The sequence below is a fragment of the Coregonus clupeaformis genome, chromosome 29 (assembly GCF_020615455.1).
Source record: "Coregonus clupeaformis isolate EN_2021a chromosome 29, ASM2061545v1, whole genome shotgun sequence".
Lineage (NCBI taxonomy): Eukaryota > Metazoa > Chordata > Actinopteri > Salmoniformes > Salmonidae > Coregonus > Coregonus clupeaformis.
Window position 1 is genome coordinate 40293359 of NC_059220.1, and position 25540 is coordinate 40318898.

Sequence of the window (25540 nt, forward strand, 5' to 3'; positions counted from 1 at the left end):
TCCCAGGACTTCCTCACATTTTTGTTTTACAGGTTTGTTTAGAGGTTTGTCAGACTGCCTTAAAATAGTTAACATATTTGAAGCTTCTTGCTTGTCCAGTGTTTGCTGCACAGAGAGAATAAAGTGTTGTATCGGCAAAGTTCACCTCTGCGCTGTCACAGACTGGCTTCCCTGGCTGCCTGACCCTGATGAGACCCCTGTCACCATCTGATCCTGCTCAGATGAGGCATGACAAATAATTACCTTGGTGTACATTTATACATTATATTATCCATGGATAGAATCAATGGTTCAATAATTGAAATGACCATTATTCCCATATCCCAGACTGTAGCCTACCCATCAACTCAAGATGGAACTTTGTATCAATTCACTGATTGTTATAATATACTGCAAAATTCACCTGAGCTCCGTAGACTGGTCTTCCATGGCTGTCTGACCCTGCAGGGACACCTGTCACCATCTGATCCTGTTAAGACATGATGAGCATAGTGTTGTGTACTGACTGTGCACCATGACAGTAAAGCCAGTAGAGCTGTTTATATCAGTGTGAAAAGTAAGGAATTAGCTAGGGAAACTGACAGATCAATAATTTTACATTGCCATACTGACTAATAAAAACGTCAGAATATTGGTCTTCAATTGTTTGGCAGCTGGTTTCATCGTTTGATTCAGGTCTAGTGTGGTTGAGGCAAAAATAATATCTAAAGTTAGTGATCTAGCTAGCTAATGTTAGCCAACGTTTGGCTAGCTCTAGCTAATGGTGCAATGCAGTGGAACATCATCAAATTTACTTCTGTTGAAATAGGACAAAACATTTCCATACACACGAGCTGTTAGATACTGCTACCTGACAGATAGCTAAAGGCTAGCTAGAGCTGAACTGGCTGTGGCAGCTACTAGCTAGCTAACTAGCTGCTAGTAGCTAGTTCAATCACTTCAGTCGAGAGGGGATGAAACATTAGCTAACGTAACATGTTAGTTACACGACTAACTCACCACTGGGAAGAAAATATTTGTTTTTGTCAAACAGCAGTTACCTTGCCAGCTAGATCAGTCAACTAAAGAGTAGCCAGTTTCTGCTCTGCTTGCTTTTACAACTCAGAGAAAAAGTGCAACAAAGACAGCAACTGCCTATGTTCATCTCTCCCGTGCTGGTTCTATATGCCAGACTTTCAGAAGCTTTGCCATGACACAGCCTGTCCTCAGGCTCTGTGTGGTCCTAAATTCTGCCAGCTCAAACCGGAAAACAGCCTACCCACTCTCAGGCGTCCGCATGGTCCTAAAGCACCCTGGTGCTTTTGCAATGATAAAACTGGGAGGACAAATATGCAATTTAAGAATGTGGGGGTGTCATGCCCCCCCGTCCCCAGTGAAAGTTGCGCCCCTGGTAGAAGCAAAGATGAGGGGAATGACCCTTTTTTGTTGCAGCTCGGAAATTAAAACTTCATGTCCCAGAAATCTTAGCGCAACCATTAAAAACCTGCCTGGCTACACCGTGTTGTATAAGGAAGGACACACGTAAATCGGCATTCCCGTGCAAGAAGGCGTAACAGCTAGCTAGCTAAGTATGTTACATAAGGATTATTTGCACTAGTGTGTTGTTCAATATCTTCTCTACGGAATGTTTCATTGTGCTCTGCTCTTAAATAATTCAGTACGAGTGATCTTGACATACAGTATTACAAGCTCATATTTTTCTAATATATAGCTATGTATGTTATCTAGCTAACGTTAGCTGACAGGCTAACAAGCCTCCTTGACATGTTCGCTCATTTCCAAACCAGCGACCATTCATTCACTGGTTGATTAGATGGTTTTGGTTCTAGCAGATGGCTAATGTTAGTTAGCTAACTATGGTTTTACAAGTTGACTTTCAACGTGATATTAAGTTACCTATAATGTAGCACAAGCGAAGTGACATCAGCTATAGGAAAGTGTAATGTGTTTGTCTTGAGTTAAATAACTACCTACAATCACAATGTTGCCATCAATTTAGGAAACTAGCAAATATATTGAAAAATGTCACTTTGAAACACATGTAGCAGAGTATCTCCTCGTGTAAAGTTGACTCATATTTTTTGCCTTCATTTTCACTCTGCGTTCAATGATGGTCCGTTCTATTCGGGACCCTTGGGACGTCCCTACCCAATTTCAAGTTGACATTTAAAATGGTTAAGGTTAGATAAGGGTAGGGAAGTTCCAAGGATACCGGATAACATTGACCGTTTTGTGACGATGCCATGCAGCTAATCGCTTTCGCTTTATTTTACAGTCTGAAAAATGTCCTCCATGTCTGCTGCCAGCGTCGAGCCACTGAGGGCCATTGAGGGCACAGAGAAGAAACCACTGAAACCCTGTTGTGCGTGCCCTGAGACGAAGAAAGTCAGGGATGTTTGGTAGGCGTACATGTCTTTGAACTTGAATTGCATTATACTTATAAAGTGAACGTGTCTTGTGGACTGTCTTCTCTGGAGTATGTAGTTCAGTGGCGGTCAATGCCGTTTATGATGAGGGAGGACAGTTTTTTTCATGAGCATGGCCTTATTTCTATTACAGCATGTTGGATGACTCATTCATATTCCATTCACCCAGTTCAATGTAACATTGATAGGTTTAGGCTACTACATGATACTCTAATTTTCCCTATACCCATCATGAGGTTGCTACAACCTAGCCTATGAATGAAAGTTTACAACGTACGTGCACACAGGTCGAGATACATTTGAGATGACGGACAGTGACACATGGACAGACAGTGACACATTCAATACGGCCTTGCACACTCTTGCCTATAGCTTATCTAGGGTGTAATCATTAGTCCAACAGTTGCAAACAAGAGTTTCTATTGGACAAATTCAGGTATTTTTATCCCTGTTTTATTTGCTTCTGTTTAAGAAACGTTTTTCAACAGAATCGGTGGAAAGAATACACCCCTGATCACACATAAACACAGTTCACTTTCATAGCAGCCACGTTGTATTCATTCTAGCCTCTATGCACTCTACTCCTCTCACCTTTTCCCTTCGTTTGTGGACTTCAATGAACAACACATCAGCTGTATGTGACCAGGCGAGAACTTTTCCAAGCCAAACCATGTCATAACCGCTACACACAGCCTACATCGTTGTCCCCATATTAGCTAAAGTAACATCCTAGTCAACATAGATAATAGAACTAATGCATTAGTAAACCTGCTACAATCATGCAGTAATGTTGGTGTATAGTCAGTAAGCAATTACACTGGCGGGCCCCGATGGCAATACATTTATAAAAGCTTACCTTGACTTGGAAGAGTTCCAGTGTTGTGTTGGATAGTCATAGCCAGCTAGCTAACGGGTGTTTGAGTAACTAAACTAGCCAGCTGCATTTGCTAGCTAAGTAAGTGAAAAAAGTATCTCTCTCTCTTGCGTCTCCTTCATTTTTGAAGAAATTAATTTGTTGAAAACTGTTCAACTATTGTCTTTCTTTCTCTTTGAGTCAACTACATTTACATTTTAGTCATTTAGCAGACGCTCTTATCCAGAGCGACTTACAGTTAGTGCATACATTCTTTTTTTATTTTTCATACTGTCCCCCAGTGGGAGTCGAACCCACAACCCTGGCGTTGCAAACGCCATGCTCTACCAACTGAGCTACATCCCTGCCACCCCATGGGTCTCCCGGTCCCGGCCGGCAACGACAGAGCTACTCACCACATTTTATGGACTGCAGTGCTAGTTAGCTGTAGCTTATGCTTTCAGTACTAGATCCATTCTCTGATCCTTTGATTGGGTGAACAACATGTCAGTTCATAAAATGTAATGCTGCAAGAGCTCTGATAGGTTGGAGGACGTCCTCCAGAAGTTGTCATAATGACTGTGTAAGTCTATGGAAGGCAGTGAGAACCACGAGCCTCCTAGATTTTGTATTGAAGTCAATGTACCAAGAGGAGGACGGAAGCTAGCTGTCCTCCGGCTACACCATGGTGCTACCCTACAGAGTGCTGTTGAGGCTACTGTAGACCTTCATTGCAAAACAGTGTTTTAATCAATTATTTGGTGACGTGAATATATTTAGTATAGTTGTATCTAAAAAGGATAACTTTTTTAAATGTTTCACTATTTTTATGAAATTCACTCAGGAGGATGGTCCTCCCCTTCCTCCTCTGAGGAGCCTCCACTGATGTAGTTGCTGATGACAATTTCCTCTGTTTCAGCATCATTGAGAAGGGTGAAGAAAGTTGCACAGATCTCATCGAGTTACATAAGGATTGTATGAGGGCGCTTGGATTCAAGATTTAATGTAACTCTATATAATAAGTGGTTGGTGAGTGTGAATTATGTCTATATATCTTGCATGTCATGGAGCACAGCTCGAGTATTAATTCAGCCTTACTTGTAGTGTTGTGAAAATAACATTCTGTCCAAGATGTGGCTCAATGGGCGGGGCACTAGAAGAAGGCATGCATTGAATGTGCTTGTCGCATGCATTGAATGTGCTTGTCTTGCTTATCATGGATTGTGCTTGAGCCCATGTGGTCCTCCAGTGTTTTTTTGACCTGGGCCCGTATCCTCAAAATGTCTCAAATGTCCTAGAAATCCTGTTAAAGCCTGTTTTTAAGACAAGAAAAACTCTGAGTAGGTTTTAGGATGATGTTAAGACACTGCTCAGACAAACTCTGTGCCAGGAGTAAAATCAACTCCTAAAAGTTTCTCAGCTGATAATCACAAAAGTTTGAGTGAGGTACCACAAAGGAAAGATGGTGACGCTCATTAACCAAGTTGCAAATGATGGGGAATAACCAATGATGTACAGTGCCTTCGGAAAGTATTCAGACGCCTTTACTTTTTCAACATTTTGTTACGTTACGGCCTTATTCTAAAATGGATTCTAAAATAAAATCCTCAGCAATCTACACACAATACCACATAGTGACAAAGCGAAAACAGTTTTTGAGAGATTTTAGCAAAATTATTAAACATTAACAGATACCTTATTTACATAAGTATTCAGACCCTTTGCTATGAGACTGGAAATTTAGCTCAGGTGCATCCTGTTTCCATTGATCATCCTTGAGATGTTTCTACAACTTGATTGTTCAAGTATAATTTAAAATGAAGACTTCTCGAATTTGCCTACTTTCAGCACCATGAGCTGTCCATTTCCGATTGATTGTGCCACGGCTGCTGCTTAAAGTTTCAGCACCGCAATGTATGTTACTCGAATCTGGCTTATTGTGAGGTCAATAACTCTGATAAATACATAATGGGCAAGAAATATATTGTTTAAAATAAAATAAATGATCGCTTGCTACAACTATCAAAGTTGACCTCGGGTCCTCCTTCTCATCTTGGTGATCCCCTTCTCAAACGGAACTGAATAGGCTACTCCTCCCGCAAGATATTTCATTTTTTGGACTAGGCCTAATAATATACTTAGACTCTCCTCCTGAACTGCCACTGTAAGCCTGCACAGTATTGGTTAGGCAGCACACAGGTTTTGATCAGCCAGAGGAGGCCGGGCTCAGGGTTGGAATATCCGTTGCGGTGTGTAGCGCAGACTAGTTTTATTTACACCATCCCAGCAGCTATCTTAGAAATATAACTTTGTTCTGTGCTTCTCCGAGCATGCACTTCGTAGCCTATAGGCAATGTATCAGTTGATTTAGACCACACTAAATAGCCTATAGGCGCACTTGATATTGCGTGCCCAGTGGAGAATCAGAGATGAGGGGTGGCATTGGGCACACATCGATAGACAGTATATTTATCTAATCTTCTAATAAGCAACTCATTCTAAAACACTGAGAAATAGAAATTTCATCAATGACGAATTACACTTTGACAAAACAAGTGTGGAGAATCGTTGTACCATCTAAACCGCTTTGAAATATATTTTCAATAACCACAAATATTGTATTTTCAGCTGTTTTGAAGCTGGTGTACAAAACCGAAAGTAAAAGACTCAAACTTTACTACGAGAAACATAGAAATTGCGCTCATAGAACAGATGTACCGCTTCTTAGACCTGCTTTCAACGAGTATGATAGATCTATAACTAACACATTTTCTACTCTGAGATGCTTTGTGGATACGGCCCCTAACTTCTGCATGTTTTGCAGTGTCCTCTGTAAGGTCAAGTTACAATTTTCTGCCTTTTTTTTGCTCAAGTTGATCAAGCTGCTGATGTCAAGAACAGCTGTAGTGTAACCTTTGGTGGTGCAGGGCTTGTTTTTTCTATGGGATTGATTTAAAGGAGATCAATTGGATTGAATATTATTAATTAAATTATTCTTGCAGCAGTGATGGGGACAAGCTTGTATATTGGAGTATTCATAACCTTCTCTGTCACATTGTATGTACAACATTTCAGAAGGTCTGACTGCTATATGAAATGGTTTATATGTGCTAAAGTTGACACTCCTCTGTTCTCCTTTTGCAGTGTGTCGTTGGTGGCCGGCTGTCTGGAAGGGGACCTGGGATATTCCTCTTGTTTGTATTTATACCGCAACCTGAATGGAAGATGTGATCGCTGCAAGGATGATGATGATGATGTTCCACTGAGTGACGTGTTGGCTTAATGCTCTGATTTTCGGAATTATGTGAATCTTGTTCAGCTGATTGGAATTAAATACATTTCCTATGCAACATGACACAATTATTTGTTTTTATATAGCAGGATGAACCACAATTAAATTAATTGTATAGGGAGAGAGTGTTAAAGGGGCAATCTGCAGTGGTTACATCCATTTTTGTACTTATAAATGAATCATATGTACCCATTGATTCTTGAAGAGTATAACTTATAAATGCCCCATGAGCTTAGTTAAAATGTTGTACCCAATCAGAACCCAAAATATAATCTTGTTTTTATTCCAATGTTTGTAAACAACGTAAAGGTAAACCCTATATAGCTTCAAAATGGTTAAAACTAATTTTTATATTGTGGATGGTCAGTCCTTGCATCCATAGTTCTAACTATACATTTAAGAGTGATTACATTTTTCCAGCCCCATCCCTCTGCTTTTTACCAAAATGGGGGTGGGAGAAAAGCTTTATTGTTTCAACTGCAGATTGCCGTTTTAAGGATGCAATACTGTCTTAATTTCATGCTGAACCATACCGACACCATAACTATACACACATAGGCAGACTATACTTCCTGTCACACTGAAAAAAACGTCCTGGTTTGAACGTCCTTTGAGACTCTCCTTCCTGTTTGAGGCTGGCTTGTGACAGCTGCTCTCTCTGGTATGCACTTTGGCTTAAAATAACTTCTGCTCCAGTCAACACTTAGCATATCTGAATTCTTCTCACAACAAGGGCTGTGTTTACACAGAGCCCAATTGTGATATTTTGCCCAATTATAGGCAAAAGAGCTGATCTGATTGGTCAAAAGAACAGTTAGTGAACTAATATATATCAGAATTGGGCTCCCTGTGTAAATGCAGCCCCAGGTGCCACTGTTCTGTGAAGTGGCGAGTACCTTGCAGTTTAAAAGCCTGCTTGCTAGAAATGGACCTGAAGTTGTAAGACCTGATGCTTGCTAAGTATGCGAACAAAATGAGCAGTGAGATGGAGGTCATTCAATGGCCTATGCTCTGTAAAGGAGCCAAGTGCTTAATGGAAATGTAATGAGCATTGCCAGTGTCCCAAATTCTGCAAATAGATTGACGTAGGTATTTTTGGCAGTTAACACAACCAGGAATGTACCAACTGTAGAAATCTTCCCAGTGCAATTTGTTTCTTGGTCGTTTATTACAAGTATCTGTGATAAATCTTATTTGTGTGTCCTGCAGAAGAATGTCATTGTAATATACTAGTAGTGAGAACACCGAGGTGTCTCTGCATTGGCACCCTTTCCCTGGCCCAGTGCCTTGTATGGACGTCATACCATGCCAGGGAACCAGCCCTACACTGTGACCTTTCCCAATTATCTGCTGCTGCAGAGAGCGGGGACTGCCATGTGAACAGCCGTTGCGTGACTGATGTCTTTGATACACACAAGTGAAGGAGATAATATGTGTACGAGAAAGACGTGAGTGGGGGCATAGCCTACATGCCTTGTATAGAATCATTAGATAAGCCTATATGATTCAAAGCACTTGTGCTTTTGAAGCAAATGTAACTTTCAGTCCAAATTGTTTATGAATATGTTAGACAACACACACACACACACACACACCAGAATCATGTGTGGTTTTGAATCTCGATATCACTAGTGGCATGATATCAAAGCCACTCACTTCACCCTGACCCCTATTCCAGTGACACAGTCCTCTGAGAACAGTGTCTCTGACTGGTGGGGCATGGTATGTAATATATGGGGGAAGGGGGTTAATTTTTGAAACCCGACCTACACTGTAATTCTACTATTTCAGTATTTCTTAATACGCACCCAGCAGAGCCACTCTCTTGGCACCACATTGAACCAGAGGTCTAGGGGCCAAATAATGATTATGTTAAAACATGGTTTCCCTTTTGGCAGAAGGGAGAGATTTTATTGGTGTGATTTACCTGGATGCATGACCACAACATCTCTCTCAATTCAATTCAAGGGTCTCTCTCTCTCTCTTTCTCTTTTTCTCTCTCTCTCTGTCACTTGTTATCATCTCACACCTCCCTCTCTCTTTTATGTCTCTCTCCCCAGCAGTGTTATGATAAGTAGTTGGTCTGCTTTCTGTCTGTGGCTCTCTACTCCTTGGGTTTCAATTCCAAACATGGTTATCCTACTAGGGGTCTCTCTCTCCCCCTCTCCCTCCCTCTCTCTCCCTCTCGCTCTCTTTGCTGCCAACTGTGAGCTCTCCAGAGCAAGCAAATGGGTGAGGGAAATAGAGAGAAAATCAAGAGACACACACAGCAAACATAGAGGGGGAAAAGAAGGGACGAGAGGGCGGGAGAGTGAAAGACGCACAATGTGAGGAGAAATCCATTCCAATCGTGTTTATGGTATAATAACCAAAGCAGGACGAGGAAATCTGTAGTCTAGCCGTACGTAAGAGGGCAACAGAGCAACTTTTGACAATTAATACCATTTTTGCAACGTTTTCTCTGTTTTAACAATACCTTGATTGAACTTTTAAGAAATAGACCAACTCCAGTGACAACTTTTCAGTCTCACTGATAAAGCAACAACAACAACTTGAGGCTTGAGTGGAGGACAAACTTTTTCTACCAGCTTTGACCTCTGGTAGCGTAGTAAACTTTGGAATATTCTGAGTGTAACAGTTTTTTTGGAACTTATTGAACTAGATAGTTTGGTTTGGAAAAACAGCCTCCCTCCACCATGAGTGCAGACAACTCCACCCTGTTGGAGACAGTTCTCTACGGCCATCCACCATGCGATGGCTGGACCAAGAACACAGAGGGGGCCTTCTACCACCTGGGCAACACAGTCTTGTTCCTGGGGTACATGGGGGGCAGCAGCACCTACGGCTGCCTGTTCATCTTTGGTTTCATGACGCCTGCCTTCACCTGCCTGGCCCTGTGGGGCTGGATGACCATGTGTGGGGTGGATGTGTTCACCTGGAACCTGCTGCTGCTGGTGGCCTGCGTGCTCCAGATCTGCCACCTCATATACAGGCTGCAACAGGATGGCCTGGCCAACGAGGAGCTGTCGGCCCTCTACTCAGCCGTCTACCTGCCTCTGGACGTGCCCATACAGGTGTTCAAAGACATTGTGGGTGCCTGTGAGAACAAGGTGCTGGCCCTAAGGGTAGAGGAGACGTACGCAGTGGAGGGCAAGACGCCCATCAACCAGCTGTCCTTTCTGCTGTCTGGGAGGTGAGTGAGAGGAGGGTGTAAGTTCTAATGTCTGTAGCATACCATTTAGAATGCATGATCAATAGTACATTACTTAATTCATTCTTGGTAGTATGTTACTGGAGATATTGGAACAGACCCGAGTCTTGTTTTAGTTGAGTTGCTGGAGTAACATAGTCAATTGCAGTTTAGTTACATTGCTGTAGGCAGATTGCAATTGTCAAGTAGTAGAGTTATTGTTCCTAGTGAATGTTCTTCTCTTAGCATTTATCTCTTGATCTATCTGTCCAACAAAGACAATGGCTTAGACTAGGGCTCATGGAAACCTGAGCGACATATATCACTTACCAACAATATAATTAAACACAGAACACTTTCAAGAGGTCATGTGTCCTCATCAATGTTGGGGAAGCTACTCTGAAAATATAGTTTACCAAGCTACTAATTATTTTACATTTTAGTAATTTAGCAGATGCTCTTATCCAGAGCGACTTACAGTTAGTTAGTGCATACATTTTCATACTGGTCCCCCGTGGGAATCGAACCCACAACCCTGGTGTTGCAAGCGCCATGCTCTACCAACTGAGCTACACTGGAAGAAGTTAAGCTACATTACTTCACACTGGAAGAAGTTAAGCTACACTAAAGCTACCCTCAAGAAAAATATATCTTACTTAACTGAAGTTAGTTAGAAAAAGTAGTACACTACATCCAAACTACTTCGTGAAAAATTATCATATCTAAATCTGAAATGTCATAGACTACAAATTGCAAGAAAAGATCACTCTGGAGTCAGATGTTAACAGAATGTATAATTTAGCCTATTAAACACAAAAAGTGAGAATTAGGCACACAAAGTGTTTCAAGTGAGACTTAGTCAGGTCTGATGATAAAAAAGAAAGGACATTTTTGCCTACTTCACCCATATTTTATTTTATTTTAACAAAAAAAAGTAGTGTGCAGTTCCAGTAGTTAGCTACACCACTACATGGCAAAAAAGTAATTAACTACTGAAAACACTACCAAGATTTGAATTTAGTTCAATTACCACCAAGCTACTGCAAAATGTAATGCAATTAGTAGTTGAACTTAATGTAGTTCACTACTTCCCAACACTGGTCCTCAGCAGTGACTCCATCACTTCTCTGTTTTTTGGCTAAGATCATCATCTATATTTTTCATAGCTGTCTATTTACCACCACAAACCAATGCTGGCATTAAGATTGCACTCAATGAGCTGTATAAGGCCATAACTAAACAGGAAATCGCTCATCCAGAGGCAGCGCTCCTAGTGGCCGGGGACTTTAATGCAGGGAAACTTAAATCTGTTCTACCTAATTTCTACCAGCATGTTAAACGTGCAACCAGAGGAAAATAACCTCTAGACCACCTTTACTCCACACACAGAGACGCATACAAAGCTCTCCCTCGCCCTCCATTTGGCAAATCTGACTATAACTCTAGCCTCCTGATTCCTGCTTATAAGCACCAGTGACTCGGTTAATAAAAAAGTGGTCAGATGACGCAGATGCTAAGCTACAGGACTGTTTTGCTAGCACAGACTGGAACATGTTCCGGGATTCTTTGGAGAGCATTGAGGAGTACACCACATCAGTCACTGGCTTCATCAATAAGTGCATCTATGAAGTCGTCCCCACAGTGACCGTACGTACATACCCCAACCAGAAGCCATGGATTACAGGCAACATCCGCACTGAGCTAAAGGGTAGAGCTGCCGCTTTCATGGAGCGGGACTCTAACCCGGACGATTATAAGAAATCCCGCTATGCCCTCCGACGAACCATCAAACAGGCAAAGAGTCAATACAGGACTAAGATTGAATCGTACTACACCGGCTCTGACGCTCGTCGGATGTGGCAGGGCTTGAAAACTATTACAGACTACAAAGGGAAGCACAGCCACGAGCTGCCCAGTGACACAAGCCTACCAGACGAGCTAAACCACTTCTATGCTCGCTTCAAGGCAAGCAACACTGAAGCATGCATGAGAGCACCAGCTGTTCCGGATGACTATGTGATCACGCTCTCCGTAGCCGATGTGAGTAAGACTTTTAAGCAGGTCAACATTCACAAGGCCGCAGGGCCAGACGGATTACCAGGACGTGTACTCCGAGCATGTGCTGACCAACTGGCAAGTGTCTTCACCGACATTTTCAACATGTCCCTGACTGAGTCTGTAATACCAACATGTTTCAAGCAGACCACCATAGTCCCTGTGCCCAAGGACACTAAGATAACCTGCCTAAATGACTACTGACACGTAGCACTGATGTCTGTAGCCATGAAGTGCTTTGAAAGGCTGGTCATGGCTCACATCAGCACCATTATCCCAGAAACCCTAGACCCACTCCAATTTGCATACCGCCCCAACAGATCCACAGATGATGCAATCTCTATTGCACTCCACACTGCCCTTCCCCACCTGGACAAGAGGAACACCTACGTGAGAATGCTATTCATTGACTACAGCTCAGCGTTCAACACCATAGTGCCCTCAAAGCTCATCACTAAGCTAAGGATCCTGGGACTAAACACCTCCCTCTGCAACTGGATCCTGGACTTCTTGACGGGCCGCCCCCAGGTGGTAAGGGTAGGTAACAACACATCTGCCACGCTGATCCTCAACATGGGGGACCCTCAGGGGTGCGTGCTCAGTCCCCTCCTGTACTCCCTGTTCACCCATGACTGCATGGCCAGGCACGACTCCAACACCATCATTAAGTTTGCCGACGACACAACAGTGGTAGGCCTGATCACCGACAACGATGAGACAGCCTATAGGGAGGAGGTCAGAGACCTGGCCGTGTGGTGCCAGGATAACAACCTCTCCCTCAACGTGACCAAGACAAAGGAGATTATTGTGGACTACAGGAAAAAAAAGAGGACTGAGCACGCCCCCATTCTCATCGACAGGGCTGTATTGGAACAGGTTCAGAGCTTCAAGTTCCTTGGTGTCCACATCACCAACGAACTTTCATGGTCCAAACACACCAAGACAGTCGTGAAGAGGGCACGACAAAGCCTATTCCCCCTCAGGGGACTGAAAAGATTTGGCATGGGTCCTCAGATCCTCAAAAAGTTATACAGCTGCACCATCGAGAGCATCCTGACTGGTTGCATCACTGCCTGGTATGGCAACTGCTCGGCCTACGACCACAAGGCACTACAGAGGGTAGTGCGTACGGCCCAGTACATCACTGGGGCCAAGCTTCCTGCCATCCAGGACCTCTATACCAGGCGGTGTCAGAGGAAGGCCCACATAATTGTCAAAGATTCCAGCCACCCTAGTCATAGACTGTTCTCTCTGCTACCGCACGGCAAGCGGTACCGGAGCGCCAAGTCTAGGTCCAAAAGGCTTCTCAACAGCTTCTACCCCCAAGCCGTAAGACTCCTGAACAGCTAATCATGGCTACCCGGACTATTTGCACTGCCACCCCACCCCCACCCCATCTTTTTACGCTGCTGCTACTCTGTTAATTATTTATGCATAGTCACTTTAGCTCTACCCACATGTACATATTACCTCAACTACCTCAACTACCTCAACTAGCCAGTGCCCCCGCACATTGACTCTGCACCGATAACCCCCTGTATATAGCCTCCCTACTGTAATTTTATTTTACTTCTGCACTTTCTTTCTCAACACTTTTTTGTTATTGTTGTTTTTATTAAGAAATAAATGCATTTAGTTGGTTAAGGGCTGTAAGTAAGCATTTCACGGTAACGTCTACACCTGCTGTATTTGGCGCATGTGGCAAATAAAATATGATTTGATTTGTTGCTAAAGAGTTTTATATTTCTTTGCTCTCCTGAGGTTGTGTACCAACACAGTTAACTAACTCCTCCTATACGGCCTCTAAAATTAATGGTTCATTGAATATACTGACAGCTACGTGTCAAGTTTATAACTCCGGGAAAGCTAATTATTATCGTATGCAAATAACATCTGTTTATGACAACTAATTCATTTACATTTACATTTACGTCATTTAGCAGACGCTCTTATCCAGAGCGACTTACAAATTGGTGCATTCACCTTATAGCCAGTGGGATAACCACTTTCCAATATGTTTTTTTTTTAAATGTTTTTTTTGGGGGTGGGGTAAGGGGGGGTAGAAGGATTACTTTATCCTATCCCAGGTATTCCTTAAAGAGGTGGGGTTTCAAGTGTTTCCGGAAGGTGGTGAGTGACTCCGCCGTCCTGGCGTCGTGAGGGAGCTTGTTCCACCATTGGGGTGCCAGAGCAGCGAACAGTTTTGACTGGGCTTAGCGGGAACTGTGCTTCCGCAGAGGTAGGGGGGCCAGCAGGCCAGAGGTGGATGAACGCAATGCCCTCGTTTGGGTGTAGGGACTGATCAGAGCCTGAAGGTACGGAGGTGCCGTTCCCCTCACAGCTCCGTAGGCAAGCACCATGGTCTTGTAGCAGATGCGAGCTTCAACTGGAAGCCAGTGGAGTGTGCGGAGGAGCGGGGTGACGTGAGAGAACTTGGGAAGGTTGAACACCAGACGGGCTGCGGCATTCTGGGTGAGTTGTAGGGGTTTAATGGCACAGGCAGGGAGCCCAGCCAACAGCGAGTTGCAGTAATCCAGACGGGAGATGACAAGTGCCTGGATTAGGACCTGTGCCGCTTCCTGTGTAAGGCAGGGTCGTACTCTCCAAATGTTGTATAGCATGAACCTACAGGATCGGGTCACCGCCTTGATGTTAGTGGAGAACAACAGGGTGTTGTCCAGGGTCACGCCAAGGCGAGATCATGGAACGGGCAGTCCTTCCCCGGGAGGAAGAGCAGCTCCGTCTTGCCGAGGTTCAGCTTGAGGTGGTGATCCGTCATCCACACTGATATGTCTGCCAGACATGCAGAGATGCGATTCGCCACCTGGTTATCAGAAGGGGGAAAGGAGAAGATTAGTTTGTCGGAGGAGAAGGTGGCAAAAAGCTTCCTAGGGTTAGAGGCAGATGCTTGCAATTCCTAGTTTCACTTGATTCAAACGAATTCCATCAACATGAATCATAAATGAAAGAGCACTGTTGGACTGTCTATGATTTATAAACCAAGAATATATGTTTTCCTCTGTCTATGTTTAACTTGGATCACTTCCCTGAGTTTTGAGGTTAAGGAGATAGATATTCATGTTAACTTGTTTCAAGGTTTTGGATTAAGCCTAGTGATGTGTGTATTTTCTCTCATTATCACCTATCCATGCTTTTCCCCCTCTCCTTCTCTCTTACTAACCTTGTCCTTTCCTGCTCTCCCTGGTAGGATCCGTGTGTCTCTAGAAGGACAGTTCCTCCATTACATCTTCCCCCACCAGTTCCTGGACTCACCTGAGTGGGAGTCTCTCAGACCCAACGAAGAGGGGAACTTTCAGGTACTGGACGGATTCTCATCATTCATTCATTCATTCACGCATTAATTCATTGATTTCTGAACCTTTAGCCTTTTCCTTCACTCTTACCCCTGACTTTTGACATTCCTGACCCCCAGGTGACCCTGACGGCAGAGACGGACTGCCGCTACATCTCGTGGCACCGGCGCCGCCTTTACATGCTGCTGTCCAAGGAGCGCTACATCACCCGCCTCTTCTCTGTCATGCTGGGCAGCGACATTGCCAACAAGCTCTACTCACTCAATGATAAGCTCTTCGCCAAGAGCGGCGTGCGCCTCGACATCCGCCTGCCCAGTCTCTACCATGTCCTGGCCCCCCCACCCCCGGGCAGCGAGGGTGAGGTCTGTAGCGGCAGTGGTAGTGCCAGGGACCAGGTAGCCCCAGTGGAGCAGCAGGAGGCAGCAGTGGTGGATGTGGACCCGGTGCCAGCCTACCAGAAGTCAGAGCCTACAACACCCCCGACCCCACGGCTGCAGATCCAAGAGAAGTCCCCCACCCCATCAACGGCAACCCCCCACCAACCCCGGGGCCCACCCTCCCAGCGTCAGCCCTGGCCCTCAGACATGGAGATGCCCTCTGGTGAGGACTCCACCAGCCTGGTCCTGGAGGATTTTGCTGATATGACCGGGTCCTTAATGGATTATGGGAGTGAGAGGGATTATTTGAGGTAGAGGGCAGGTTGCTGGAGCTAACACACTGGGCCACTACTTAAGCTACATGTAAGTACACCTGTGTGCAGTGAGAGGGTGTGCTGGGCGGGGGGTTGCGTGTTTTGCTTGCTGTGTCCACACTCTCACTAATCCAGCTTTAAAATGGCAATGCCCTGTGGTAAAGAACATCATTTCAACTTTGCAATGATTTAAGTGATTTTCTGTTTGTTTGTTTTTGCACATATCTTATGCGGAGGCTATACACTGCTTGCTCTTTCACTTTTGAAAATGATATGAACGTTTAGAGAGTGAGTTAGTCAAATCAATAAATGTTTTGGTCAAAATCAATGAGCCTGAGAGAAAGAACATTAGATTGACCAAAGAGTTGGCTGAACTGGGACACCTCGCCTCTTGGGTACCCACCCAACCCCAAAGGTCTCTCTGTCTCTGAGGATTGTTGTTCTAAAGTTTACCTACACTCCATCTCAGGATCTCCACCCCAAAAACTCTTATTATACTGTATATGTACACTACCGGTCAAAAGTTTTAGAACACCTACTCATTCAAGAGTTTTTCTTTATTTTTACTATTTTCTGCATTGTAGAATAATAGTGAAGACATCAAAACAATGAAATAACACATATGGAATCATGTAGTAACCAAAAAAGTGTTAAACAAATCAAAATATATGTTATATTTGAGATTCTTCAAATAGGCACCCTTTGCTTTGATGACAGCTTTGCACACTCTTGGCATTCTCTCAACCAGCTTCATGAGGTAGTCACCTGGAATGCATTTCAATTAACAGGTGTGCCTTCTTAAAAGTTAATTTGTGGAATTTCTTTCCTTCTTAATGCGTTTGTGCCAATCAGTTGTGTTGTGACAAGGTGGGGTGTTTCTTAATGTGCAGTCGCAAAAACCATCCAGCTCTATGATGAAACTGGCTCTCATGAGGACCGCCACAGGAAAGGAAGACCCAGAGTTACCTCTGCTGCAGAGGATAAGTTCATTAGAGTTACCAGCCTCAGAAATTGCAGCCCAAATAAATGCTTCACAGAGTTCAAGTAACAGACACAACTCAACATCAATTGTTCAGAGGATCAAGCCTTCATGGTCGAATTGCTGCAAAGAAACCACTACTAAAGGACACCAATAAGAAGAAGAGACTTGCTTGGGCCAAGAAACACGAGCAATGGACATTAGACCGGTGGAAATGTGTCCTTTGGTCTGGAGTCCAAATTGGAGATTTTTGGTTCCAACCGCCGTGTCTTTGTGAGACGCGGTGTGGGTGAACAGATGATCTCTGCATGTGTATTTCCCAACGTAAAGCATGGAGGAGGAGGTGTTATGGTAAGGGGGTGCTTTGCTGGTGACACTGTCTGTGATTTATTTAAAATTCAAGGCACACTTAACCAGCATGGCTACCACAGCATTCTGCAGCAATACGCCATCCCATCTGGTTTGGGCTTAGTGGGACTATCATTTGTTTTTCAACAGGACAATGACCCAACACACCTCCAGGCCGTAAGGGCTATTTAACCAAGAAGGAGAGTGATGGAGTGCTGCATCAGATGACCTGGCCTCCACAATCCCCCGACCTCAACCAAATTGAGATGGTTTGGGATGAGTCAGACCGCAAAGTGAAGGAAAAGCAGCCAACAAGTGCTCAGCATATGTGGGAACTCCTTCAAGACTGTAGGAAAAGCATTCCAGGTGAAGCTGGTTGAGAGAATGCCAAGAGTGTGCAAAGCTGTCATCAAAGCAAAGGGTGGCTAATTGAAGAATCTCAAATATAAAATATATTTTGATTTGTTTAACACTTTTTTGGATACTACATGATTCCCCATGTGTCATTTCATAGTTTTGATGTCTTCACTATTATTCTACAATGTAGAAAATAGTAAAAAATAAAGAAAAACCCTTGAATGAGTAAGTGTTCTACAACCTTTGACCAGTAGTGTATGTACAGTATATTACAGCCTCTCCCCCACTCCTCTCCCGGTATGTGGCATGCCCTCTTGGTAGCTGGGTGTAGAGTGTATATGGAGAGTGTGTTTGTTTAGCTAGGTTAGTTAGACTGTCCTTTCTGGCTGGATTCCAAGGCTTGGCCAGATGAAAAACAGTGTTGAGCTACAGTTTATGAAAGTTTACAAAACAGTTTACCGCAGAGTGACCCTGGTAGCTCATGTTGGTTCAAACAGATGGGGGTACCATCTGTATGTATGTTGGAGGTTTGTAGTTTGGAACAGGATGGGGAGACAGCAGGGTTGTGGTGGGGGGCTGGCAGTCAACTGTGTGTTTTCTCTGACGGAGACAATGATTAGAGCCTGCTGGAAACTGGGGATATCCTGGCAGTCAGAGATCCAGTGCCATGCCATTAATCCACATGCCTACCCACTCCCCCTCCCTTTTCCCCGCTATCCCAAAATCCTCCCTGACCCAATTGGGGTCAGATCGTGTTTCGGGCGGCGGGGGAGAGGAGGGAGAGGGGAGCAAGAGGGGGGTTGGATTCCAGGACAGCTGCCGGGTGCTTGGTGGAGGGCTCTGGCTCTGCTGTCATTGTAATGGCTGCTGCTGACCTTCAGGTACAGGCTATGGTCAGTTAGACAGTGGCTACGGCAAGCTGGTGAATGACAGGGGTGAGGGATGAGAGAAGGGCGAGGGATGTGGGTCATGTGAAAGCAGAGACCAGCCAGGCTCAGAGAACAGCCCATCACTCCAATGTCATTGTGACATCACAGGTCAGTAGTTCCCCCATCTCTCACTGTTAACCAGTTCAGGTGTCAGGAATGTGAGGACTATGCTGGTGTAATTCGACCAATGTGAGCATTCGTTGTGAGATCATGTTGCAACCCTACACTATCCTGTATGTTAAGCTGTAAGGCATGGTACATAGCATTTAGGTGAAAATGAAATACTCTCTGTACTGCCTGCCTGCCATAAGGAAGGTTGTCGTAGGAACAGTTCTGCTTGTGTTTTTTGACAGATTTCTCTGTTGATTCCACAGGAGGGGAAACCACTGGGACTCTACCAATGCGATACCAAAGAGGGAGAGCTCCTCTGGCCCCCACGGACACCCCTAAACTGTGATAGTTTTACCCAAAGTGCAAACAGTTCCAGGTTGTCTTTATTACAGTCATGCTGTGCAGATTATAACACTATCACAAAATGTTTATACATAGCTATAGCATTTTCCTGAGATGACCAGTGGAACTGCAGGAAAGACAACCTGGGATATAACTATCACCACTGTCCTGGGTGGAATCAGGCCCACCCAACACCACATCCTAGTCTCTCACCTAACATTATCTCACTCCTGTGATGTCATCTGTGCGTGACAATAAAGGAGAGAGAGAGACTCTGGACACTGAACAGAATTATGTTATAAAACTGAATTTATTAGTTAATGTCACAGAAATGACGGTATACTCTTTTTATTATGTCACTCACATCTCCCATTCATCTGGATGGAAAGCCTTTTGACTTAGAGATTGTGTTAGATAGGATTATGATATTGTGATTCCACATTAAACTAATCATGTGTATTAGATTTTTTAACATCCGGGGTTGGGTTGGCTAGCTAGGGGCACGTTTAATCTTGTTTGTTTGTGCAGACATAATCTGAGAGAATAATGTTTGACTGAGAGCATGCTAAAATGGTTTTCTCTTCATACATACATATTTTCAAATCATGATTCCAAATTGAACAGGCAGACACACACTTCTGCATTGTGTGTATGTGCTTGAGAACGTGAGATGTCTCACACATTGTAAATTTAGTCTGAAAAACATAGAACAGGAGTATTTTGTTTGTGTTGTTTTCCCCCAAAAATGTGGGCCTACATATATACATAATGTGATAAAAATTTATTTTCATGGGGCCAATCTTTCTCCATAAAGCTCTTGGTGAAAATGCATTGACTGTCATTTTTTCATCTATGTCTCCTCTCTCCTCCATCCTCAGTCAGAATAAGATTGAGTCTTGAAGTTTATCATGATGAGTTATTCAAACTCATCACAGTTTCACATTGAACACATTGCTCACCCCTGCTTCTCAGAACTGTTTTGCTTCAACAGAATATCTTAATTAAGTAACATTTAGCTGCATTGGAATGATTATGTACAGCAATACTAATGATGTTAGAAAATACAAAAGAAATGTAACAATAAGAAAATTGTAGCATAGTCTGGCTGTAGGTGGTCCAACAGTAACATATGAATGTGTATGTGTGTGTGTTTGTATGTATATTTGCAATATACTTGGCTGCATGTGTGTGTTTCTGTGTGAGCTGGAAACAGGCTGCGTCCCAATAAAACTAATCATTTCCTTTCCCTCATGCCTAATGATAAGGACAGCATAGGCTTCCTCCTTACTGCTTAGACCTATCAAAGCCTTCCACATCATTGATGACAAAGGAAAGGAGATGAGGATAGGATTCTGTTTCAGAACTATCGGGATGTTGACAGAGAGAAAGAAACAGATGTTGGTTCATAGGCTGTGTGTGTGTTTAGTACATAAGGGTTCTCAATAACTCCCACACAGCTGCACAAAATCATGGTTCCACGGAGATCCTCGTCTTATGTCAATCTTCTTCACACACAATGACAACACTTCTCTGAAAGGGAAACAGATGAGAAACAGTGTCATATGCACACACATGTACACTCACACATACTGCATGCTGCTGTGTGGTGTATGTGTGTGAGAGAGTGTGAGAGAGCATGTGTTAAATAGATGAAAGGACATATACCCGACAGAGGGGAACTCTGATATGCAGACAGACATAAAGTGGATGTCTCCCTGTCTGTAGAAGCGTGCTCCAGTGTTCTTCAGCTGTATGGAGTCTATCTTACACAGTGGCACCGGGTGGGCTATCACCCTCCTGTAAACGGTACCGTCTGTCTCTCTGGAATACACACACGCACACAGCATGCCTGTTACTGAGAATATAATCCATGTTTACGTATCATAAAGTGAACAGCTGTGATTCATGCTGCTGTCTAAATCATTTTGTGTCTCTAACAGTGAGGTTAGAGGTTGTTATACCTACAGCCTGAGTCTATGCTCTGTTTCAGGAAGTCCCCTAGTTCTCAGGGTCACCTGCACTTCAGCAGACTTGTCCAGGGGGGACACCTCCAGCTGCACTAGGATGTGATGGGCTGAGGGGTGAGGGTGGCGGAGGGGGACGGAAAATAAGTTTATCATCATCACTTCAAATATTGCTTTATTTAACCATTCAACTGTGGGGTGAAAGTAGTGGGGATGTGTCATGAAATTTCAAAAAATTTCTGCTGGACAGTCAGTCTGAGATCACTAGAGGTAGGCTAGATATAGCTGCTCACCACAGAAAGGAGGTGCAGAGGTTGTCAGGAGGAAAAGCTTCTCTTGTTGAGGAAGAGGAGAGACTGTTATACCACTGTTCTCCAATAACCCTGAAACACACAAGGACACATGCACGTACAAAAGACAGAGAGTGAGATGTAAAGTAGCCCTTCCTATTGCATCTATGACAGATGAAAGAGCTCCAGAGTACATTAACTGGTTTATCTGTATAAGTCTGTCACTGTATCTGCAGTGCCAGTGTGCCACAGTGATACTGTAAATGGACGCCAGACCAGACGTGACACTAGCTAGGTCAGACAGAAGCCCTATCTCTCATTGAGTGAAACCTGATTAAGGTGAAAATGGAAAGTGTGCTGGGAACTTTGAATATGATTAGGCCTATTCAAAATATCCTCTCTAAACACATTTGAACATGATCAAAATCGTTTACATATAGTCTACTATACATGTATGAAGTGGCTATATATTATTTTTACATTTGCATGATCAAAGTACTCACAGACAGCAGGTTGGTATAATTTTCAGGAAAGTTTGTCATGTTGATAACCCTACCTATTTGTGGACATGTGCCATTGAAGGCACCTTGGCAGCCTAAACAGCGGCCCTTGAGGAAGTCCTCATAGCTGGAACAAGGGATGCCAGTCAGTGGGCAGGGCCCGTTCAGTGCGCTTATGTAGACGTGGAGCGCCCTCATGTGGTCACAGATCACGTACCCATACACTGGAAAGTAGACAAGAACTGACAACAAACGAAGAGGCTCAGGTAGCCATCAGCTTACCACCAAATATATCTTCTTGCTAGTAGTGAATGTTAGTACTTAGTTGACAATGATATGTCTGATGTTTATGTAGGCCTATAGTACTATCATACACAGGCCCAGGGGCATTATGGAAGTTGTAGAATATAACATTTTTCAAACACCTGAAACAGCTTTTTCCTGCAATTTAGAGCCATAATTATTATGATTGATTCTATATAAAAAATATATGTATATTGTTCTGCATATCTAAGCATACCTCTTGAGGTGTCTGTATCCATCTGACTGGTGGTTCTTATTTCTTAAGAAACTAAATATACTTCTCTGTAAAAATCTGGGTAAAAGATTGAAAGGAATGTGAGTCTTATTCAGTATATTTAGTAATTGCTTGCTTTTCTAAAGTCTACCAACCTTGCCAGCAGGCATGCCAGCTAAGATAGTTAGACAAGCTAGCTACTCAAACTTGACTGATAGCCTGAAATGGCTTCTTGATAGCTAGTTATCAGGTTGGGAGATTGGGAACCTATCTGGGCTAGCTAAAGCCAACTTCATAAAATTGCTATCTGGGCTAGTAGTATTACAGAGAAACAACAAAAAATGTAAAAAATTCAATTAAAATAAAGGACAAATCTGAGGGAACATGTGCCCCTGTGCCCCCTATGGGCATGACGCCTCTGCACAGGGGTCTATGCCAATTGTAGTAGGATGTCCTCCTCAATTTAGATAATATTACACCAATTAAACATTTTGGCGGAAAAAGCACACACTTACTTGACTCAAACCTTGAGCGTGCACAACCTGCCTGGTCCATCCCGCCATTAAGGAAGAAGTCAGCATGGCCAACAGGGATGGAGATGCCGAAGTCTGAGAGAAAATGTAGACAAATGGCTGATATCAGGAGATTGTCAGGTAAGCAGTGTTGCTGGGGTGCCGCCAACATGTGTGTAGTGAATAAGACAGAATTTCCAAGGAACTAGACCTACAACAAAACAGAACACACTAGCATCCAAACATTATTTGTGTGTATTCTCTTACAGTCAGAGTCTGTGTGGATGGCCTCCACAAACAATGCGTCTGAGGGGTCAAGACGGTCAAATGTGTCGGCTCCTTTAAACATGGGTCCAGCTGGGTCCAGACCTACAGGAGGAGATTCAGACAGACCAGTGAATGACTGAGGTGAGTGAGTGATAGGCTACAGCAGCAATGGGCAACTTTGATGGGGGTGTGGTTCACAAAAAATGCATCATGAGGGGCCGCAGTGGCCCGTGGGTCTGCGTACCAACATCCATATAGAGCAGTGCGGGTAAAACATTTAAGCGGCCCCTCAAAATCTGTTTTAGAGTTCATTTCCTGCAATTCTACACATTTTACCACGGGGCGTAGAGAAAATGTTGCAGTTTTAAAGCAAGTTTGCTGCAATTGTACAGATGTTGCCATGGGGCGGAGAGAAGATTTTGCCATTTTATAACTAATTTCATGCAATTCTACTCATTTTGCCATGGGGCAGTTTTACAGCAAAAAGAGGGGGCATATGGCACACACACACACACACACACACTCACACACACACACACACAAACACACACACACACACACACACACACACACACATACGGCTGTGAATTACTGCACCTAAACATTCAGACTACTTCACATCACAGGGCTGAATGCCTCTACTCAGACAAAAACACCAGAGATAGTGTGCAGACAGACAATTGTATGCATTGTGCCATTGTGTGTACTCAGAAGGGTAACGTCTCCCTCTTTCACAAATTCAGAGCGGCGCTTTTCAATGTCTGCCACTGTTGTTTTCTGGAGCGCGCTCTCTCTTTCACAAAGCCTCATTCAGTCCAATTGGCAGAGATGAAAGGGTGAGTGACTGCCCTGCTTTGTGGTGACCAGTCGTTGTCTGGCCCTGTAGAGCCTTGTTCTGCAGACAGGAAAGGCCCTGTGGAACTGTTAATGGGTCAGACACAGATGGAGCTCACCTGTGATTCTCCCTATCTCACCCTTGAACAGGGTCCCCACGAATGCAGAGACGTGTGCCCCGAGACTAACCCCAATGAAGTGAAATGACTCCAGTTTGCATCCATGGTTCTGTGAGACAGACATCAGTTCTACATTATTTTCATTTCTTTTAACTTAATTTGCTGTCTGTCAGTGAACATTGAGATTGCATTTATCAGTATGTAAACATAAACAAATGAGTAGGCCCTGACCTGGAGCTGGTTGATGAGGACAGAGATCTGGACGGCCACCTCCTTGTAGTTCTCCACCACCAGGTTGTAGGCGAAGGAAGCCCCGTAGACCCAGTCCACCACCACCACGTTGGCATCCTGCGCCCGCAGCAGAGCCTGGGCCAGGTCCTTTACCCAGGACGGCTTACTGCCCCAAGCCCTGGGAGGGAGGGAGGGAGATAGCTTGTACGTTTTATATGTAGATCCCCTCGCACTTCATATGTGCCCACCTCCTCAAAGAGAGTGTGAATATACTGTGTCAAGTGTTTGACCACCCTCCCTTTCTCCTCACCTGTATCCATGGACAATGATCTTGGTGGGTAAGGAGGAGTTGAAGTAGGAGGTGTTGTTGCTGAGGCACTCCTGACTGAAGAGGCTGGCACAGTCTGTATTCTTGCGTGTCAGGAGCAGGTATTGCACCTGTAGCTTGCTGCCCTGCTGACGGTACTCCAGCCAGGTCGTGTTGTTGAAGTCAGCACATTCTGATCTGGGCTCCTCATCCTCCCCTGCTGGTTCAGAGGAGAAATGTCCATAAAGAACCTTGAAGACAACAACAACACCACCAACAACAACGACAAAAAAATCATGTTTCACAACAGAGTTCTTTACATACAGTGAAGTGGCATATGCTATAATAAATACGCTTAGAGCAAGGATAGGGTTTATTCATTACATAAAAATGGATTAGGAAGATGCTTCTGCAATAGAGATGAGTGGTACTTACCTACTGTGGACGTGATGTAGAAAGCTAAAATACTGAGAAAAGTTTCCGCTGTTTTCAGTTTCCAGCCCATTCTCTTGAAAGAAGAATGTCACAAATGGTAACTTGGTCCGTAGCTTTACCGCTTAGGTTGGTGAACTGTGCCTCAGATCCTTAGCTTTGGAAAACCTATTTTCCCTCCCAACAGTGCTTGAAGTTACTATTTAATAATACTGTAGTTCACTTTGGCTCTGGAAATGCTATTTCAATCCTCTACTGGTCAACAGTAACCACAAACAGGGCAGGAATCTCCTTAAGAGAATTAAGTCACACAAAATACGTTATTTCACAATGCCTGGCATTGAAATACTAAGTTACGACATCTGATTACAGTACAGAGATGGGGGGCTGGGGGAATTTACTTCCCTGCTTTCTCGAAAGCTCAGCTGGCACAGTAAACTAGGCTTATGAAAACATACCCACATACCCATGTACCCCTCCTGCTCCAGTCGTAGGTCGGTGTTTTGTTTAGGACCCAGTGCTTGGTCTAGTGCTTAGTCTGTATGGGGAGGGGGGGGGGGGGGTACTGGCTGTGGATCCATGACCTCACTGGTGATCAATGCCTGTTTGTTTTCATGCTGGACTCTGGCCATCTGGGGGTGACACTCACTGTGTTACATGGTGATAAGCTACATTTCAGC

At 44.0% G+C, this 25540-nt stretch overlaps 3 protein-coding genes across 9 annotated transcripts; 2 read left to right on the forward strand and 1 right to left on the reverse strand.

Annotated features, from left to right (window-relative positions):
- Positions 1-1462: 1462 nt before the first annotated feature.
- On the forward strand, positions 1463-6629 carry LOC121571688 (cytochrome c oxidase copper chaperone). The gene is made up of 4 exons (XM_041883306.1): positions 1463-1568; positions 2276-2399; positions 4199-4308; positions 6424-6629. The coding sequence occupies exons 2-3, from the start codon at positions 2284-2286 to the stop codon at positions 4281-4283; spliced, it is 201 nt and encodes a 66-aa protein (XP_041739240.1). The 5' UTR covers positions 1463-1568; positions 2276-2283; the 3' UTR covers positions 4284-4308; positions 6424-6629.
- Positions 6630-8695: 2066 nt separating this feature from the next.
- On the forward strand, positions 8696-19718 carry LOC121571686 (popeye domain-containing 2). Of its 2 annotated transcripts, none has more exons than XM_041883304.2 (4): positions 8696-9764; positions 15025-15133; positions 15250-15870; positions 18809-18893. In XM_041883304.2, exons 1-3 carry the CDS (start codon positions 9268-9270, stop codon positions 15820-15822), a joined length of 1179 nt encoding a protein of 392 aa, XP_041739238.2. In that variant the 5' UTR covers positions 8696-9267; the 3' UTR covers positions 15823-15870; positions 18809-18893. The 2 variants fall into 2 exon arrangements, with proteins under 2 accessions (XP_041739238.2, XP_041739239.2); XM_041883305.2 differs by having other exon boundaries at positions 8700-9764; positions 15250-15730; positions 18809-19718.
- On the reverse strand, positions 19179-25384 carry LOC121571685 (phospholipase A1 member A). 6 transcript variants are annotated; one of them, XM_041883298.2, is made up of 12 exons: positions 25319-25384; positions 24864-24936; positions 24432-24645; positions 24122-24299; positions 23891-23999; positions 22938-23039; positions 22674-22766; positions 21698-21883; positions 21145-21234; positions 20853-20961; positions 20553-20708; positions 19179-20417 (listed from the first exon to the last, which is right to left on the reverse strand). In XM_041883298.2, exons 1-12 carry the CDS (start codon positions 25328-25330, stop codon positions 20327-20329), a joined length of 1413 nt encoding a protein of 470 aa, XP_041739232.1. In that variant the 5' UTR covers positions 25331-25384; the 3' UTR covers positions 19179-20326. The 6 variants fall into 6 exon arrangements, with proteins under 6 accessions (XP_041739232.1, XP_041739235.1, XP_041739231.1 ...); XM_041883301.2 differs by having other exon boundaries at positions 21698-21865; positions 24432-24648; XM_041883297.2 differs by having other exon boundaries at positions 24432-24648.
- Positions 25385-25540: the final 156 nt, after the last annotated feature.

What these genes read in the sequence shown, in the direction of transcription:
- LOC121571688 (XM_041883306.1), top strand. Translation starts at nt 2,284, where the DNA reads ATGTCCTCCATGTCTGCTGCCAGCGTCGAGCCACTGAGGGCCATTGAG. An exon ending in AAGAAAGTCAGGGATGTTTG is followed by an intron (nt 2,400 to 4,198) that starts GTAGGCGTACAT and finishes CCTCTGTTTCAG; the next exon opens with CATCATTGAGAAGGGTGAAG.
- LOC121571686 (XM_041883304.2), top strand. Translation starts at nt 9,268, where the DNA reads ATGAGTGCAGACAACTCCACCCTGTTGGAGACAGTTCTCTACGGCCAT. An exon ending in TCCTTTCTGCTGTCTGGGAG is followed by an intron (nt 9,765 to 15,024) that starts GTGAGTGAGAGG and finishes TCTCCCTGGTAG; the next exon opens with GATCCGTGTGTCTCTAGAAG. An exon ending in ACGAAGAGGGGAACTTTCAG is followed by an intron (nt 15,134 to 15,249) that starts GTACTGGACGGA and finishes CCTGACCCCCAG; the next exon opens with GTGACCCTGACGGCAGAGAC.
- LOC121571685 (XM_041883297.2), bottom strand. An exon ending in TCCTCATCAACCAGCTCCAG is followed by an intron (nt 24,000 to 24,121) that starts GTCAGGGCCTAC and finishes TCTGTCTCACAG; the next exon opens with AACCATGGATGCAAACTGGA. An exon ending in TCAGAGTTCCCCTCTGTCGG is followed by an intron (nt 20,418 to 20,552) that starts GTATATGTCCTT and finishes TTTCCCTTTCAG; the next exon opens with AGAAGTGTTGTCATTGTGTG.